Below are 17,606 nucleotides of genomic sequence, written 5' to 3' on the forward strand. Positions count from 1 at the left end.
TCGCTCTGTCGCCCAGGCTGGAGTGCAGTGGCCGGATCTCAGCTCACTGCAAGCTCCACCTCCTGGGTTCACGCCATTCTCCTGCCTCAGCCTCCCGAGTAGCTGGGACTACAGGCGCCCGCCAACACGCCCGGCTAATTTTTTGTATTTTTTTAGTAGAGACGGGGTTTCACCGTGTTAGCCAGGATGGTCTCGATCTCCTGACCTTGTGATCCGCCCGTCTCGGCCTCCCAAAGTGCTGGGATTACAGGCTTGAGCCACCGCGCCCGGCCTCTGGGACATTTTTAAGATCAAGATTTAACTTTCATTTTTTTCCCTCAGATTGATATTTCTGTAATATTTACATTTTTAGTAAAATGCCATTTATTAAATTCAGATAAAGTTTAGGTGGCTAAAAACAAAAATACAAAGGTAAGAAACTTTAAAGTGACTATTCACTTTACTTTCCAAATAACTACTCAGCCCCAGTTTCTGTTAATTATTTTTGAATGTCTCCTAACTGCCCATAGTCACCATCAAAGATACAAACAGTTAACATCCGTGAAAGATTTTCATCTCTGTCCTTTTCCTTTCTCACATTAACAAAAGAGAACAACCTCCTCTTCTAATGTGTGGTGACTCTAATTATATAAACTCAGTTAACCAGTGCTTTTTGACCTATCATCCTCAAATTGATGTCACCATCTCCATATCCAGGAACTTAGTTCAGACGGGTATGTCTCTTCGTATCATGACTGGACTATTGCAGGATCCTCCTATTTAGTCCACATAACTCCAATATCTTTCTTCCTTTTTACCCCATCTTTTTCCTTTTTTATTGTAGGATTGCCCTTTATAAAACACTATTTTAATTATGTTACTTGCCTCCTTAAGAACCTATGCTGAATTATCAACTATTACCCATCACATCTCAACTTCTATGCTTGTTACTTAAGACCTCCATAAATTAGCCCTAAGCTACCTATCCAGTGTCATACCAGTCCTCAGTATGAATGTTAATTCTGGTGATACCAGTTTCCTTACTGCCCCAGCAAAGTTCAGTTTTTGGTTTCCCAGTGCGTAGCTTTTAAAGATCTATTCAGACCTATCCTTTTGCCTAAAATATCCTCCTTGGCATGTCTTAGTTCTTCAAATGCTACTCATTTTTTAAGACTGGACACACTTTGTGCTTCTTTTATAAAGTCTTCTCTATGTCCACCCCACGCTTTTCTGATTTCTCACAGTGATTATCATGTGTACCAAATAATCTAGCATTTCATCAGCCATTCCTTCATGTTCTTTTCTAATTGTTTCCTAAATAATTCTGATGTCCCTTAACTACACTATCAGTTCCTTGAAGGCAAAAGCCAAATTTATAACATTAGCTCATGTATCTCTCACACTATCCAGCTAGGGATGGACTCTCAATAAATATTTGCTACATGATTGATTGACAATGCAGAACAAAGCTACTGAATATCGTGAGGCTGAAAAGTGAACTGCAACCAAAAGAGGAATCTAAACATAATGAAACTAGAGAATTGGTTTCTAATTCAGAGATCCCTTGCCTTTTCACATTCACGACAAATAAAGATTATTTTAATATTTATATGACACAGGATGAAAAGATAAAGCAGCCAAATGACTAACTGGGCTCTCCAGCCACCAGAGGCCAGGACAATCAGTATCTCAGGATTCTGAAAACCCAGTGACCTCAGTAGTGTGGCTGACAAGCTCTGATATAAATGACTTCTCCTATGTATCAATGACTTAAAAAATTGTTTAAGCCCATATGGAATATTAAAAGTACCATTAGCCAAAACAAAGCATTAAACTACATGCATACTTCAGAGATATTGTGGTTCCTGACCACCACAATAAAGCAAATATTGCAAAAAAGCGAGTCACATGAATTTTTGGTTTCCCAGTGTGTATGAAAGTTATGTTTACGGCCGGGTGCAGTGGCTTATGCCTGTTATCCCAGCACTTCTGAAGGCCGAGGCAGGCAGATCACTTCAGGTCAGGAGTTTGAGACCAGCCTGGCCAACATGGCAAAACCCTGTCTCTACTAAAAATACAAAAATTAGCCAGGCATGGTGGCACATGCCTGTAGTCCCAGCTACTCAGGAGGCTGAGTCAGGAGACTCGCTTGAACCAGGGAGATGGAGGTTGCAGTGAGCCAAGATGGTGCCACTACACTCCAGCCTGGGCAACAGAGCAAGATCCTGTCTCAAAAAAAAAAAAAAAAACTGTTATGTTTACACCATACTATAGTCTATTAAGTGTACAACTGCTTCATGCCTAACAAAACAATGCACATACCTTAATTTATAAATACTTCTACTGACTGGGCATGGTGGCTCATGCCTGTTCTCCTAGCACTTTGGGAGGTTGAGGTGAGTGGATCACTTGAGCCCAGGGGTTCGAGACTAGCCTGGGCAACACATCGAAACCCTGTCTCTATAAAAAATTACAATAATTAGCCAGGAATGGTGGCTCCTGTCTGTGGTCCCAACTACCCGAGAGGCTGAGGTGGGAGGATCACTTTGAGCCTGGGAGGTGGTGGTTGCAGTGAGCTGAGATCGCGCTATTGCACTCCAGCCTGGGTGACAGAGTGAGACCCTGTCTCGGGGGGAAAAAAAAAAAAACTTTACTGCTAAAAATGCTGATGATCACCTGGGCCTTCAGTGAGTCAAATCTTTTTACTGATAGAGGGTCCTGTTTTGATGCTGGTGAATGCTGTCTGATCAGGGTGGTGGTTGGGGTGGCTGGGGTAATTTCTTAAAATAAGATAACCATGAAGTTGGCTACATCAATTGACTTTTCCTTTCACAAGAATTTCTCTGTAGCATGCAATGCTGCTTGATAGCATATTACCCAAAGAAGTCCAATCCTCTCCAACACTGTCATTGCTTTATCAACTAAATTTATGTATAATTCTAAATCCTTTGTTGTCATTTCAAAAATGTTCACACCATAGTTACCAGGAGTAGTTTCCTTCTCAAGAAACCACTGTTTCTGCTCATCCATAAGAAGCAACTTGCCATCTGTTCAAATTTTATCCTAAGATTGCAGCAATTTAGTCACTTCTTCAGGCTCCACTTCTAATCCTAGTTCTTCTGCTATTTCCACATTTGCAGTTACTTCCTCCACTGAAGTCTTGAACCCCTCAAAATTATCCATGAGGGTTAGAATCAACTTCTTCCAAACTCCTGTTCATGTTATTTTAACCTCCTCCAATTAACTGCAACTGTTCTTAATGGCATCTAGAATGGTGAATCCTTTCCATAAATTTTTCAATCCACTGCCCACATCCATCAGAAGAAGAATCATAATCTAAGGCAGCTATAGTCTTATGAAATGTGTTTCTTAAATAGTAAGAGTTGAAAGTTGAAATTACTTCTTGATCCATTGGCTACAGGATGAATACTATGCTAGCAGGCATGAAAGTAACATTCATCTCCTTGTACAACTTCCTCAGAGCTCTTGGGTGACCAGGTGCATTGTCAATGATCATTGATACTTTGAAAGGAATATCTTTTTCTGAGCAGTAGTTCTCAACAGTGGACTTCAAATATTCAGTAAACCATGCTGTAAACAGATGTGCTATTATTATCCAGGCTTTGTTGTTCCATATATGGAACATAGGCAGAGTAGATTTAGCATAATGCTGAAGCACCCAAGGATTTTCAGAATGGTAAATAGGCATTGGCTCCACTTAAAGTCATCAGCTATGGAGCAGGAACCCACATCCAAGAACAGAGCCCTTTGCTCCTCCCTCAGAATGAATGGAGACTAGAAATCAGACATTTCTGTCCAAGAAAAGCAGGATTTCGTTCAGTGCTTCTCCCAGATTGTTAGGGTGCTGACTGAGGATGAGATGGGGCACCCAGAGACAGGAGATGCTATCACCCAGCTCAAGGAGGTCCTGTAGTACAATGCCATTGGAGGCAAGTAACACTGGGCTTTGACGGTGCTAGTAGTATTCTTGGAGCTGGTGGAGCTGAGGAAACAGGATGCTGAGAGTCTCCAGCGGGCCCTGACTGTGGGCTGGTGCGTGGAACTGCTGCAAGCTTTCTTCCTGGTGGCAGATGACATCACGGCTTCATCCCTCACCAGCCAGGGATAGATCTGCTGGTATCAGAAGCCCGGCGTGGGTTTGGATGCCATCAATGATGCTATGCTTCTGGAAGGGAAGCATGTATGTACCACCTGCTGAAGCTCTATTGCAGGGAGCAGCCCTATTACCTGAACCTGATCCAGCTCTTCCTACAGAGTTTCTATCAGACTAAGATTGGGCAGCCACCCAGGGCAATGCGGATCTTGGCAAATTCACTAAAAAGAGGTACAAATCCAGTGTCAAGTACAAGGCAGCTTTCTACTCCTTCTACCTTCCTGTAGCTGCAGCCATGTACATGGCAGGCACTGATGGTGAGAAGGAGCACACCAATGCCAAGAAGATCCTGCTGGAGATGGGAGAGGGAGAGTTCTTTCAGATTCAGGATGATTACCTTGACCTCTTTTGGGGACCCCAGTGTGACCGGCAAAGTTGGCACTGACAAACAGGACAACAAATGCAGCTGGCTGGTGGTTCAGTGTCTGCAACGGGCCACTCCAGAACAGTACCAGATCCTGAAGGAGAATTACAGGCAGAAGGAGGCCAAGAAGGTGGCCCTGGTGAAGACTGTATGAGGAGCTGGATCTGCTGGCCGTGTTCTTGCAATAATAGGAAGACAGTTACAGCCACATTATGAGTCTCACTGAACAGTACGCAGTGCCCCTGCCCCCAGTCATCTTTCTAGGGCTGACGTGCAACATCTACAAGCGGAAAAGTGACCTAGAGACTGCAAGGCTGGGGAGAGGAGGCCCTCAATAAATAAATTATTGTGTAACTTTCTAAAAAAAAAAAAAAAAGTCATCAACTGCATGGAGCCCTAGCAACAGTCAGCCTGTCCTTTGAAGCCAGGGATTGACTTCTCTAGCTATGAAAGTCCTAGATGGCATTTTCTTCCAAAAGAAGGCTGTTTCACTTACACGGAAAATCTGTTGTTTAGTGCAGCCACTTTCATCAATTATCTTAGCTAGATCCTCTGGGTCACTTGCTGCAGCTTCTCCAATCAGCACTTGCTGCGTCACACTGCATATTTATGTTATAAAGTCAACTTCTCTCCTCAGACCTCATGAAGCAACCTCCGCCAGCTTCCAACTTTTCTTTTGCAGCTTCCTTACCTCTCTGTCTTCACAGAATTGAAGGGAGTTAGCATCTTGCTCTGGATTAGGCTTTGGCTTAAGTGAATGCTGTAGATGCTTTGATCGTCTATCCAGAACACTAAAACTTTCTCCACATCAGCAGTAGGACTGTTTGACTTTCTAATCATTCATCTGTTCACTGGAGCAGCACTTTCCATTTCCTTCAAGAACTTTTCCTTTGCATTCACAAGTTGGCTCACTGCTCCAGCTCAAGAGGCCTAGCTTTCAGCCTACCTGATAGCCTTTCAACAGCCTTTCTCACCAAGCTTCATCATTTCTACCTTTTGATTTAAAGTGAGAGATGTTGGGCCCTTCCTTTCACTTGAACACTTAGAGGCCATTATAGGGTTATTGACTGGCCTAATTTTAATATTGTTGTCTCTCAGGGAATAGGGAGGCCAGAGGCGAGGGAGAGAGATAGGAGAACAGCGGGTTGGTGGAGGACTGAGAACACATACAGCATTTATTGATTAAGTTCCTGGACTTATATGGGCAAGGTTTGTAGCACCCCAAAACAATTACAATAGTAACATCAAAGGTCACTGATCGCAGATCACCATAACACATACAATGAAAAAGTCTGAAATATTGTGAGAATTACCAAAATGAGACACAGAGACACGAAGTGAGCATGTGCTGTTGGAAAAATGGCTCCCATAGACTTGCTCAAGGCAGGCTTGCCACAAACTTTCATTTGGTAAAAAATGCAACATCTGCAAAGTGCAATAAGGCGAAGCACAATAAAACGAGGTATGCCTGTATATGAAACAGAAAGAATTAAAGAAAAGAAAAAGTCTAAACAAAAAGAAATGCATCTGTCACAAGAAGACAAAAAGGCTCATTTTTTTAATTACCAGAGATTCTTTATAGAAAAATTTTTTCTGTTAAAAAATGTTTTCAGCTAGGCACAGTAGCATGTGCCTGCAGCCCCAGCTACACAGGAGTCTGAGGCAGGAGGATCGTTTCAGTTCAGGAGTTCAGGGTTAGCCTGGGCAAAATAGTTAGACTCCTGCCTCTTAAAATTTTTTTTAAGTTTTCTCTCATTCATTGAATTGACCACACCCTCCTTATAACACTGACTCTACACAGTGGTCTGTCTTCTGTTTATTACAGTACCTGTAATAATTCTTGACGCTGTCCAGACTTGGAATATTGAATGCATCTAATTAAAAAAAAAAAAAAAAGCAAACATTCATCCACATTAAAAAAAGAATACAAACATTTTCTTTAATGACTAAGGGAAAATAATTCTTTCTATAACAATTCCCCCACACACACCCCCAGGGTAGAGCCATTCCATTTATTATTCAGTAAATAGCGGGAGGACTAGGAGAGCGGCCTATCCTAGACAACCTCCCATTATTGCCATGGGTTTCAGTTTGCTTCCCCAAACTAGAAATGTTTAGCCTGGGGAAAGGGTAGACTCAGAACACAGTCCAGATGGCCCTGGCCCTACCACCAACTCATGAACTCCCACCGTGGTACATCTCTCTAGGGCCACTGAGCCTCTTTTAGAACCAGTATGGCTAGACTCTGGGTTGCTGGGTCCAATCCAAGCAGGCTGGGCTCCAAGTTCTAGACCCTAGGCTGGCTAAAACCCTGGAATCTTGATTCCAGGATGTGGGTGGGATGGACTTAGGTCCCAAGCTCCAGGCTAAGCCAGTGGCCTTCAGGGCTGCAGCAGGTAGCTGCCTTCATGGCTAGGCTTCTTGGGCAGTGGTACTTTTTCAGGATAGGAGCCAGGGCTGGAATTGGGTCTAAATCTGTAGAAACAGTCAATATTGGCAGAGCAAGAGTGGTAGGCCTGGCAGAGAATGACAGAGAGCAAAAGCAGCAAGAAGCCTATGAGCACCCCCTGGGAAACGGCTGCCCCCATGACAGGCAGCCCACCCTCAGACCAGCACAGACAGTAGAGCTGCCTCAATGGCAAGGCCTATGCCAAGGCGAGACTCTGGTATGACCAGCCTTCCATGGAGGCTGTCCTGTCTACACACTCAATGATTCCCGGGTAGTGGAGATGTCCACCTGCAGTCTTAAGCCAAAGTACAGCCTGGTGCACATCTGTGGGAGGGTTGGGACAATGGGATATCCAGATTTAACTGAGGCTCCAACAGGGGCAACTGGCCCTCCCCAAGCTCTCTGCCTCTGCTGGCACAGACTGAGCTAGCCACAGCGTGACTGTAGCAGCCTCTGTCATCTTTCTATAACACTTTTAATGGTAGAATGTCAATCAATTAGATTGATACTTTAAAATATTGATATCTTAACAAAATTCAGATTATCTAGAAACTTATTTAAGGCACTCAGTATACTAGAGAAAAACAGGTACTATGAATTCTATACCATTCGGAATAAATAAGTTTGAAATTATAAGACTGAACTGTAGTTGCTCTTGTCTTAATCCTGTGATTCTAAAAGCCAGCAAGAAGTGGATTCATGCCTGATCTACTGATCAAATAAAGTAGACAAATGAAGTACTTAGCTAATAAAAAAGTCAACCTTTATAAATCAAACAAATCTACTACCACCAGGACTCTTTTAGAGAAGAGTTCATTTCCTTACCAACACAACAATAATCTAAAAAAGGGAAAGGATTATTCATTTCCCTGTTCATGCCTATGGAGATTTGTTTGCAATTTAAAATTTTTAGGCTAGGTGCAGTGACTCATACCTGTAATCCCAGCACTTTGGGAGAATGAGGTGGGAGGATCGCTTGAGCCCAGGAGTTTGAGATCAGCCTGAGCAACATAGCAAGATCCCAACTCCACAAAAAAAAAAAAAAAAAAAAAAAAAAAACCTTCAAAAATTAGCTGGGTGTGGTGATGCATGCTTGTAGTCCAAGCTACTTGGGGGTGCTGAGGTGGGAGGATCATTTAAGCTCAGGTCAAGGCTGCGGTGAGCTATACTCACACCACTGCACTCTAGGCTGAGTGACAGAGCAAGACTCTGTCAAAAAAATAATAATAAAGCGGGTGTGGTGGCTCACGCCTATAATCCCACCACTTTAGGAGGCTGAGGCAGGCAGATCATCTGAGGTCAGGAGTTCGAGACCAGCCTGGCCAATGTGGTGAAACTCCGCCTCTACTAAAAATACCCCCCCCAAAAAAAAAATTAACTGGGAAGGATGGTACCTGTCTGTAATCCCAGCTACTCAGGAGGTTAAGGCAGGAGAATTGCTTGAACTCAGGAGACAAAGGTTGCACTACTGAGATTGCACTACTGTACTCCAGCCTGGGTGACAGAGTGAGACTCTGTCTCACAAAATAATGATAATAAGAATAGTCATAGTAAATTTTAAAAAGAAAAAATAAAAAGCAAAGTTTTTTAACTTTGCACACAGGAAAATTCATTCTTTTCTGTGACTTACAGTTCTATGGATTTTGACAAATACATAACGAACCTGAAGTCCACCACAACAACCAAAATACAGACTAGTTCCGTCACCACCAAAAATTCTCCATGATGCCTGTTTGCAGTTAATCTGTCTCCCAATCCTTATCCTCTGGTAACTACAATCTGTTCTCTGTCTATTGTTTTGCCTTTTCCTGAATGTCATATAAATGAAATCATACAGTATGCAGACTTACGGGTTTGGCTTCTTTCACTTAGCAAAATGTATATTTATTAAAACATCTGTCTGCATGAGTTTTGCTAAAACTCATGTTTCTTCCATGTAAAGAAGAAAGGACTTGGGGGTGGGGGGCAGGGGGAGGGATAGTATTAGGAGAAATACCTAATGTAGATGAAAGGTTGATGGATGCAGCAAACCACCATGGCACATGTATACCTATGTAACAAACCTGCACGTTCTGCACATGTATCCCAGAACTTAAAGTATAGTAATAAAAAAAAAAAAAAGCAGCATATGTCACAAAAAAAGGACCATACCAATTGTCATTTCAAAGGCTAACAATGACATCTGAAGTTTTAAAACCACATTATATAGTTGTATTTCAGAGTTGTGACCTTTAGTATATGTAAACCTATGTTATAATGTCCCATTTTATAATTTTACAATCTAAGTTGGAAAATCTAGGTTCCTGAAGGGGAAAAAAAACTCTAGTCTTTATTATATCTGGCTCTTGGCTCTCACCATGATTTCCTTTGATATCCAACCACTTGGTTTTTTCCATGACTCTTGTCTTCTTCAGAATACCCTGGTAGGTTTGCCATTCTATCTCATGCTGCCTGGATCCCAACTGTTCCTTTGTTTTGGCATCTGTCAGGTCTCCTGTAGGTTTACACAAGAATTGAATCACAATGCAAAACAAACTCCTAGGGGTTCCATTTTTTCAGATATGTACACTGAAGGAACGACGATACTTAAAGTACTCGACGTGTATAAGCAAAACTGCTCATGAGACCACCAATGTCCAATCAAGCCATCTAAACTAACAAGATTTTCTCAGCAACGGCTTTGTTTCTTATAGGTTAGCAAATGCCTGTGTGATATTCGAAATGGGTTGTGGAAAAAATCGTTAAAGAGAACAGTACAAAATGCATCAGTAGACTCTGATAAAATGAAAATGTTTTTATAAGAAATTCCAATACTCTGAGTGGGTGCCTAATATCTACGGCAACCATGTTTTCCAAACCACAAAATCAGAATATGTGACTTGACCAAATATTATTTTTATAGCAAGAAGCAATGTGGCAGGTGCAATTGGACAACAAAATACCAAAATTTATAGGGAACTAAACAGAACACTTTTTATGGGGGTTCATCCATTAAATGAGAACTGATACCCTTTCATGTCAGCAGAGATACTTCAATAAGGTGGATGGGTGATGAATTCCCCAGTAAGCAAGACAGATAGATGCTCCTTTAGCTTCTTCTCCCCACTACAGTTTGGAAGCAAATAAAGGGTTTGAAGAGTCTAGAAAACTCAAGTCATAAAACTATTAAAGGATGAAGAAAAAGTGCCCTGGGTCACCGGAAGCCTCAAACAACTGAAAATATAAGATTAATAATATAAAGAAAATTGAAAAGTGAGCAAAAGAAGAGAACTTCTGATTCGTGGTTACAGGCTTTTCCCTAATTCTCACAACCACAACTATAACAACAAGAACAAAAACCAGATACAAATATATGAGACAACAGACTGACATGAGAACCAAGAGCCTTGCTTCTACTGCTTTGACAAAACCTTGCTACGTCAAATCATTTTGCCTGGATCTTGACTCATTCAGTTAGCCATAGGCAAAGGGGTTAGAATGTCCAACCTCTTCCACATCACAGGGCTTATCTGGGGCTGTGGCTATACTGCTCCCAACATCCCCAAAGTGAAAAGCCGCAGCCCTGGCCAAAGTTCTACCATCCAGACCACAGAACACCACCACAGCACGGCAAGCCTCCCTACCTGTTGCTAGGACGAGAGCTGGTTGAATGATGTCAATAGTTTCAGAACAGAATTTCTCTAAGTCTACCGCTCTGCCTGGATCTCGAAACCTGCTCAGGTGAATGTCGGATATCTGCCGAAAACAGGTATTGAACAGAGAGATCTGAGCCGGGAAGAGGCAGCATGGGGAGCCGCGGCTCAGCGGCTCTCTCGGACAGAAGGAAAAGACAAAGAGGCAGTGCATAACGAACCCCCCAGGTAAGGACAGGGCCAGCACTAGACAGAGCCTCGAGTTACACCCTGAGTGAGGCCCACAGCCTGGAGCGTGGGGCCCAACACCCGCCAGGGTCTCACCGCACGGTGCCCGCTCTGCACCCGCCTCCCTGCCCGGCTTCCCGCCGCTTCACCTGCAGGCCCCAGAAGATGTTGCTGTCTCCTGGACCTGGCGCGGGGTGCGGCCTCCTGGGGGGCGCGGGGTGCGGCAGCGGCGAGGGTTGGCCCGCCAGGCCGTAGTGATCCAAGAGCATGGCCACCAGCGCTGCGGCCGCCAACCCCGCGACCACCCTGAGAGCCAGCACTGCAGCCATGCCGCCCGCCCGCCAGTCCGCCGGGGAGCTGCCCTCGCTGATCCCGCGCGGGACCGCGCGGCGCTCCCGGGAGCCGCTTTGCCTGCACTTCCGGACTCTCTTGTTGCGGGGCCAGAGCCGGATGCGGGGCCGGAGCGGGCGGGGCTGGAGCCAGACACCGGGCCTAGGGTGCTGCGCCGGTCAGCCGCCTGCCGGCATCTGTGCCTCTCTGGCAGCGCAAGTGTCTGGGCTCATTTTGCGTAAGTAATGCGATCAAAGAAAAGGGAACCGAAACTGTGAACACCAGTGACGGTGGCCGAGTGGTGGCGGGCAAGGAGACCGGGACCAGTGGCCAGGAGGCCAGGGCTAGAGTCCTGGCTCCGCCTTGGTCATTCACTCCTGACCTCAGTGGGTCGATCTCCTTACCTGTAAAACAGAGTTAATAACACCTTCCGTGTGCACTTTGCAGGGTTGTTGTATCAAAGTGAGAATGTATGAGGACGCCTTTTACATTCTCTCACAAATGTGTCAGGTGGCTTCCTCTGGCCCCTTCTGATTATTAACGTGCCTCCATAGGTTTTCTTTTCTTTCCCTTCCCCTTCCCGCTACCGCTCCCCTTTCCTTCACTTCTCAGACATGATCTCACTCTGTCCCCCAGGCAGGAATGCAGTGGAGCGATCATGGCTCACTGCGGCCTTGACCTCCCTGGCCTCAAGTAGCTGGAACTACAGGTTCGCACCATCACGCCCAGCTAATTTTTTAAATATAGTTTTTGTAGAGACTGGGGTCTCCCTGTGTTGCCCAAGCTGGCCTCGGAACTCCTGGGTTCAAGCGATCATCCCACCTCCGCCTCCCAAAGTGCTGGGACCACCGCGCTCGGCAGCATAGGTTTTCTATAGATGTTAATTCCTCTGTTTTGTGAAAGTTATTTTTCCCTTAACCTGATTTCACATGCACCTGATTAACTAATATTGCAACATGGTGGTATACTATTCATTTAATAAATATTAAATACTTCCTATGGGCCAGGCCCAGGAGAATTAGATTCAGCCCTACCTTAACTTATCTGACCACTCCCTTATTGTTGATTTTTAAATTGTTTATTATATATTGGTGTTCTGAGTAATTTATTTTCACATCTGCCTTCCTTTCACTTAAATAATTTTAGAAAATGGCGGTTAATAAAAGGCACAAACAAATCAACAGGGATATACTAGTGGAAAATACAATATAAAACTAAAATGTCATTGGTTTCTTTTATTGGTTAGGAGCACAAAATGTAACAGGCAGAAGGTCTATTTCAAACAAATTAAAAAGCTATGTGTATTTTAAATTCTGCCCAAATCAGATATATACACACCCACAAAAAATAGTGTGTGAAGGAAAGCTATCACACACGAGAAGTCGTATACTGAATTCTTCAAGGAAACACATGTGGAAATAGGAATTAACAAAGTCAGCAACAGATGAATATAATTTTTAAATTGAGTCTTAAAATGCTACATTGCCCAAAACTATACTATATAAAGTTATGCTAGGTACAAAGGAAAAAGTCTGTACAGCTGTTAGCAAAACTGCTTTCCCAGAAAAGCAAATTAAAATAATGCAATCAGCAGACCAAGGAGGCTACAGCTAGACATCAGAGCTACAACTTCTCATATCTGTGTCAGAAAATCCTATTTATCTAGAATAGACTAAAATTTCGGGATAAAACAGGAACCCTTTTGGCCGGGCGCAGTGGCTCAAGCCTGTAATCCCAGCACTTTGGGAGGCCAAGACGGGCGGATCACGAGGTCAGGAGAGAGACCATCCTGGCTAACCCGGTGAAACCCGGTCTCTACTAAAAAATACAAAAAACTAGCCGGGCGAGGTAGTGGGGGGGCGCCTGTAGTCCCAGCTACTCGCGAGATTGAGGCAGGAGAATGGCGTAAACCCAGGAGGCGGAGCTTGCAGTGAGCTGAGATCTGGCCACTGCACTCCAGCCTGGGTGACAGAGCGAGACTCCGTCTCCAAAAAAAAAAAAAAAAAACAGGAACTTTTTAACTTTTTTTACTTTATCCATTTTAAGTTATTTTTATCTCCCCCACCTCCCAAACCAGTAATTCAACAAGATCCAGCAGAAAGAGGGCTACTTTTAGAATTGGCTATTTTATTTTTCTTTCTATGGCGAGACTGTCATGGAGCTTGGATATTTCAGGATCATATACATCCATGACCAGTGTCCCACTGTGGTCAAAAAACTTTGTCAGGCCTCTGAGCCCAAGCTAAGCCATCATATGCCCTGTGACCTGCACGTATACATCCAGATGGCCTGAAGCAACTGAAGATCCACAAAAGAAGGGAAAATAGCTTTAACTGATGAAACTACACCATTGTGATTTGTTTCTGCCCCACCCTAACTGATCAATATACTTTGTAATCTCCCCTACCCTTAAGAAGGTTCTTTGTAATTCTGCGCACCCTTGAGAATGTACTTTGTGAGATCCACCCCCTGCCTGCAAAACATTGCTCCTAACTCCACTGCCTATCCCAAAACCTATAAGAACTAATGATAATCCCACCAACCTTTGCTGACTCTCTTTTCAGACTCAGCCCGCCTGCACCCAGGTGAAATAAACAGCTTTGTTGCTCACACAAAGCCTGTTTGGTGGTCTCTTCACATGGACATGCATGACAAACTTAGCAATGGGGACTTGGTAAACTCGACTTCCTGCTGCTGCTTTGTTCTCCCACTGGTGAAGGTCAGCTTCAAGGTGTATTTGTCATCAAACCTTTAAAGACTGGAGGACAGTTGCCAAATATCATCAGGATCCATTCCTGTAGGATTTTTCCTGTGGGTCACGACAAAGATGCTCCTCTCCTTATATGAGGTATAAATGGTCAGAATCCAGATCATCACAAAATAGGATATGACTCACAAAACGAAAACGGGTTTGGACTCTGGAAAGGGGTACATGTAATCCCAAATCAAAGCCACTATGGCAAAGAAACAGGAGATTGTACAGATGGTGAGGCGACCATCAATTAGACCAAAATTCTCCACATATTTGTATTTTTCCAGAAGTAACTTTTTGGCAGAATCATCCAAAGAGTTTTTCACAGCTAATCCATCGCACTTGTCAATTTGTACAGGCTTATCATCTATCTTCCACTTATCCAACAAGCCGCTATGGCCACTGCCTGTCCCACACCGGGAACCACGCCAGCCCCACTACTGCCTCCACTACCACCGCTTCTCCCACCCTGTACAGCTGCTGCCGCCATCTTATCCGCTTCTGCCTGTTCTGAGTAAAGATATGTATTTTTTGGGGGGGATGGAGTCTCTCTCTACCGCCTAGGCTGGAGTGCAGTGGCGCGATCTCGGCTCACTGCAAGCTCCGCCTCCCAGGTTCACGCCATTCTCCTGTCTCAGCCTCCCCCAGCAGCTGGGACTACAGGCACTCACCATCATGCCTGGCTAATTTTTTGTATTTTTAATAGAGACAGGATTTCACTGTGTTAGCCAGGATGGTCTTAATCTCCTGACCTCGTGATCGGCCCGCCTTGGCCTCCCAAAAGTGCTGGGATTACAGGCATGAGTCACTGCACCTGGCTGAGTAAATATTTTTACACTAATAGTGCTCTTAAAAAAGAAACTCCCTTTGAGTTTTTTCCTTGGGATATATTGTCAGTATTGGATTTATGCCAATTTCAATTAAATTGAATTTTCAATTTAAAATTTTCAATTAAATGTTGAGTACCTTTGGAAGACAATACATTGATCTAAGCAGAAAACATAAAGAAACATAAAAGTAAGTAGGCAAAGAGCTATGGTTCATTATCTAAGGAGTTTATGTAAGAGAGAGACATACATACATAAGTTTAATATGCGAAGAATACGCTTTTTGCCACAAGAGATGACCAGATATAAAAGGCAGGGGGAAGGTTAAAACTAGGAGAGAGAAGCTGGGCACGGTGGCTCACGCCTGTAATCCCACCACTGGGAGGCCGAGGCGGGCAGATCACGAGGTCAGGAGATTGAGACCATCCTGGCTAACATGGTGAAAGCCCATCTCTACTAAAACTACAAAAAATTAGCCAGGCATGGTGGCACGTATCTGTAGTCCTAGCTACTTGGGAGGCTGATGCAGGAGAGTCGCTTGAACCTGGGAGGCGGAGGTTGCAGTGAGCCAAGATCGGGCCACTGCACTCCAGCCTGGGTGACAGAGCGAGATTCCATCTCAAACAACAACAACAACAACAACAACAACAAAAAACTAGCAGAGAGTACATCTTTGGAAAGAATCAAGAAAAGTTTAATTATGGATGCTGCATATAAAGGATGGGTAATATTTCTTGACTGGCAGAGATTGAGGTTGGGGTGGGTAAAAGCACTTTCCTAACAACACGAACCAAAGCATTAAGATGAGAAAATGCAGGGCATGTTGCAGGGACAGTGAATGTTTCAGTTTGCCAGCCTATGCCAAGAGGAATAATGGTAATTAGACCAGACCTTTGGCTTGAGGCACATTGAGGAAGACCTCTAAATGCCAAGAGTGAAGACAACAGAGTTCTGCTTTGGCAACATGGATCTGGCAACAGCATAGAGAACTGACTCTCTAGAGGGTAGGTGTGAGAGAGTATCCTGTTGGAGGGAGATCGCCATAATCCAGGTAGTGGGGTAATTACAAAGACCTGAAGAAGAAAGATGGGAGAATACGACCTTGAGATTAGAAAGGAGTGGTCAGATGTAACAACAATTTTAAAAATAAAAACTATACAACATGGCACCTGATTGGATATTCAACGGAAGAAAATAAGAGTTTTTTTTTAAAATAATGCCAAAATGTGGAACATAGTGACTGAAGGACCAGGGCTATAATGTATGAATGGAGAGCGTTACCCATATCAATAAAATAAAATTTTGAGTTTGGTTTTATCTAATACTACACCACTAGAAAACACGTGGAAGGATATTTTAAAACCAAATTTGGGAGACATGACTGAGATGATCTAATTTAAAACCCAAGCAATGTGGCATACATAAAATGCATTTGCAGAGACCTTAGAGTATTGGGGGAACCCGCCCCCAATATTTCAACGTAGGTTTTTTCTATTTTCCATAAATGTTGGCTGGCTGAGAAATAAAGAAAAAGAGTACAAAGAGAGGAATTTTATAGCTGAGCCGCCGGGGGTGACATCACATATCAGTAGGACTGTGATGCTCACCTGAGCCTCAAACCAGCAAGATTTTTATTAAGGGTTTCAAAAGGGGAGGTGTGTAAGAACAGGGAGTAGGTACAAAGATCACAGGCTTCAAAGGGCAAAAAGCAGAACTACTACTGAGGGTCCAACAAAGATCACAAGGCAAAGGGGAAAAGCAGAACTACTGATAAGGGTCTATGCTCGGCAGTGCGCATATTGTCTTGATAAACATCTTAAATAACAGACAACAGGGTTCAAGAGCAGAGAACTGGTCTGATCACAAATTTACCAGGGCAGTTTTTCCCCACCGTAGTAAGCCTGAGGGTACTGCAGGAGACTAGGGCGTATCTCAGTCCTTATCTCAACTGCATAAGACAGTCCCAGAGCAGCCGTTTATAGACTTCCCCCCAGGAATGTATTCCTTTCCCAGGATATTAATATTAATATTCCTTGCTAGGAAAAGAATTTAGTGATATCTCTCCATGTCCATTTATAGGCTATCTGCAAGAAGAAAAATATGGCTCTTTTTGTCTGACCCCTCAGGCAGTCAGACCTTATGGTTGTCTTCCCTTGTTCCCTAAAAAAATCACTGTTATTCTGTTCTTTTTCAAGGTGCACTGATTTCATATTGTTCAAACACACATGTCTTACAATCAATTTGTACAGTTAACACAATTATCACAGTGGTCCTGAGGTGATGTATATCCTCAGCTTATGAAGATAACAGAATTAAGAGATTAAAGTAAAGATAGGCATAAGAAATTATAAAATTATTATTTGGGAACTGATAAATGTCCGTGAAATCTTCACAATTAATGTTCCTCTGCTGCGGCTCCAGCCAGTCCCTCCATTTGGGGTCCCTGACTTCCTGCAACATTAGAGAAACCTCAAAGATACAGGAAATCATTTTCTAGAAATGGGGCACAACAAGAGGAGGAATCATGCTGTGAAAGCATTTGGACATGGTCACAAGTCACAAAGGCCAGCAGTCTCAATTTCAGACACTGTACTCCAACCAAGCCACTTCACTTGTGGTGTTCAAAGTGAATAGGAACAGGAAATTATTTATTTAATGATGGTTAATGATTCTCTTTTTTTTTTTTTTTTTTTTTTTTGAGACGAAGTCTCGCTCTGTCGCCCAGGCTGGAGTGCAGTGGCCGGATCTCAGCTCACTGCAAGCTCTGCCTCTCGGGTTTACGCCATTCTCCTGCCTTAGCCTCCCGAGTAGCTGGGACTACAGGCACCCGCCGCCTCACCTGGCTAGTTTTTTTTTTTTTTTTTTTTTTTT

The 17,606-nt window shown here is 43.5% G+C and overlaps 1 protein-coding gene and 2 pseudogenes across 16 annotated transcripts in view; 1 reads left to right on the plus strand and 2 right to left on the minus strand.

The window, feature by feature from the left end:
* The window catches only part of LOC111529180 (transmembrane protein 62), a 44,966-nt gene extending 33,527 nt beyond the window's left edge, over window positions 1-11,439 (minus strand). For 4 of the 16 annotated variants that reach the window (XM_023196076.1, XM_023196074.1, XM_023196071.1 and 1 more), the window contains exons 1-3: window positions 10,976-11,439; window positions 10,590-10,701; window positions 9,323-9,460 (exon numbers count right to left, since the gene is read on the minus strand). In XM_023196076.1, coding sequence (XP_023051844.1) covers window positions 9,323-9,325 — 3 coding nt within the window. In that variant the 5' untranslated portion in view covers window positions 9,326-9,460; window positions 10,590-10,701; window positions 10,976-11,439. Of the gene's footprint in view, window positions 1-6,345; window positions 6,392-9,322; window positions 9,461-10,589; window positions 10,702-10,975 lie in introns of all 16 variants that reach the window. The other 12 variants (XM_023196077.1, XM_023196075.1, XM_023196073.1 and 9 more) reach the window with 5 other exon arrangements.
* LOC113219870 lies at window positions 3,764-4,816 on the plus strand (annotated as a pseudogene).
* Window positions 11,440-13,278: 1,839 nt separating the features above from the next.
* LOC113219871 lies at window positions 13,279-14,398 on the minus strand (annotated as a pseudogene).
* Between the last annotated feature and the right edge of the window lie 3,208 nt (window positions 14,399-17,606).

Source organism: Piliocolobus tephrosceles, unplaced genomic scaffold (genome assembly GCF_002776525.5).
Source record: "Piliocolobus tephrosceles isolate RC106 unplaced genomic scaffold, ASM277652v3 unscaffolded_110, whole genome shotgun sequence".
NCBI classification, from domain to species: Eukaryota; Metazoa; Chordata; class Mammalia; order Primates; family Cercopithecidae; genus Piliocolobus; species Piliocolobus tephrosceles.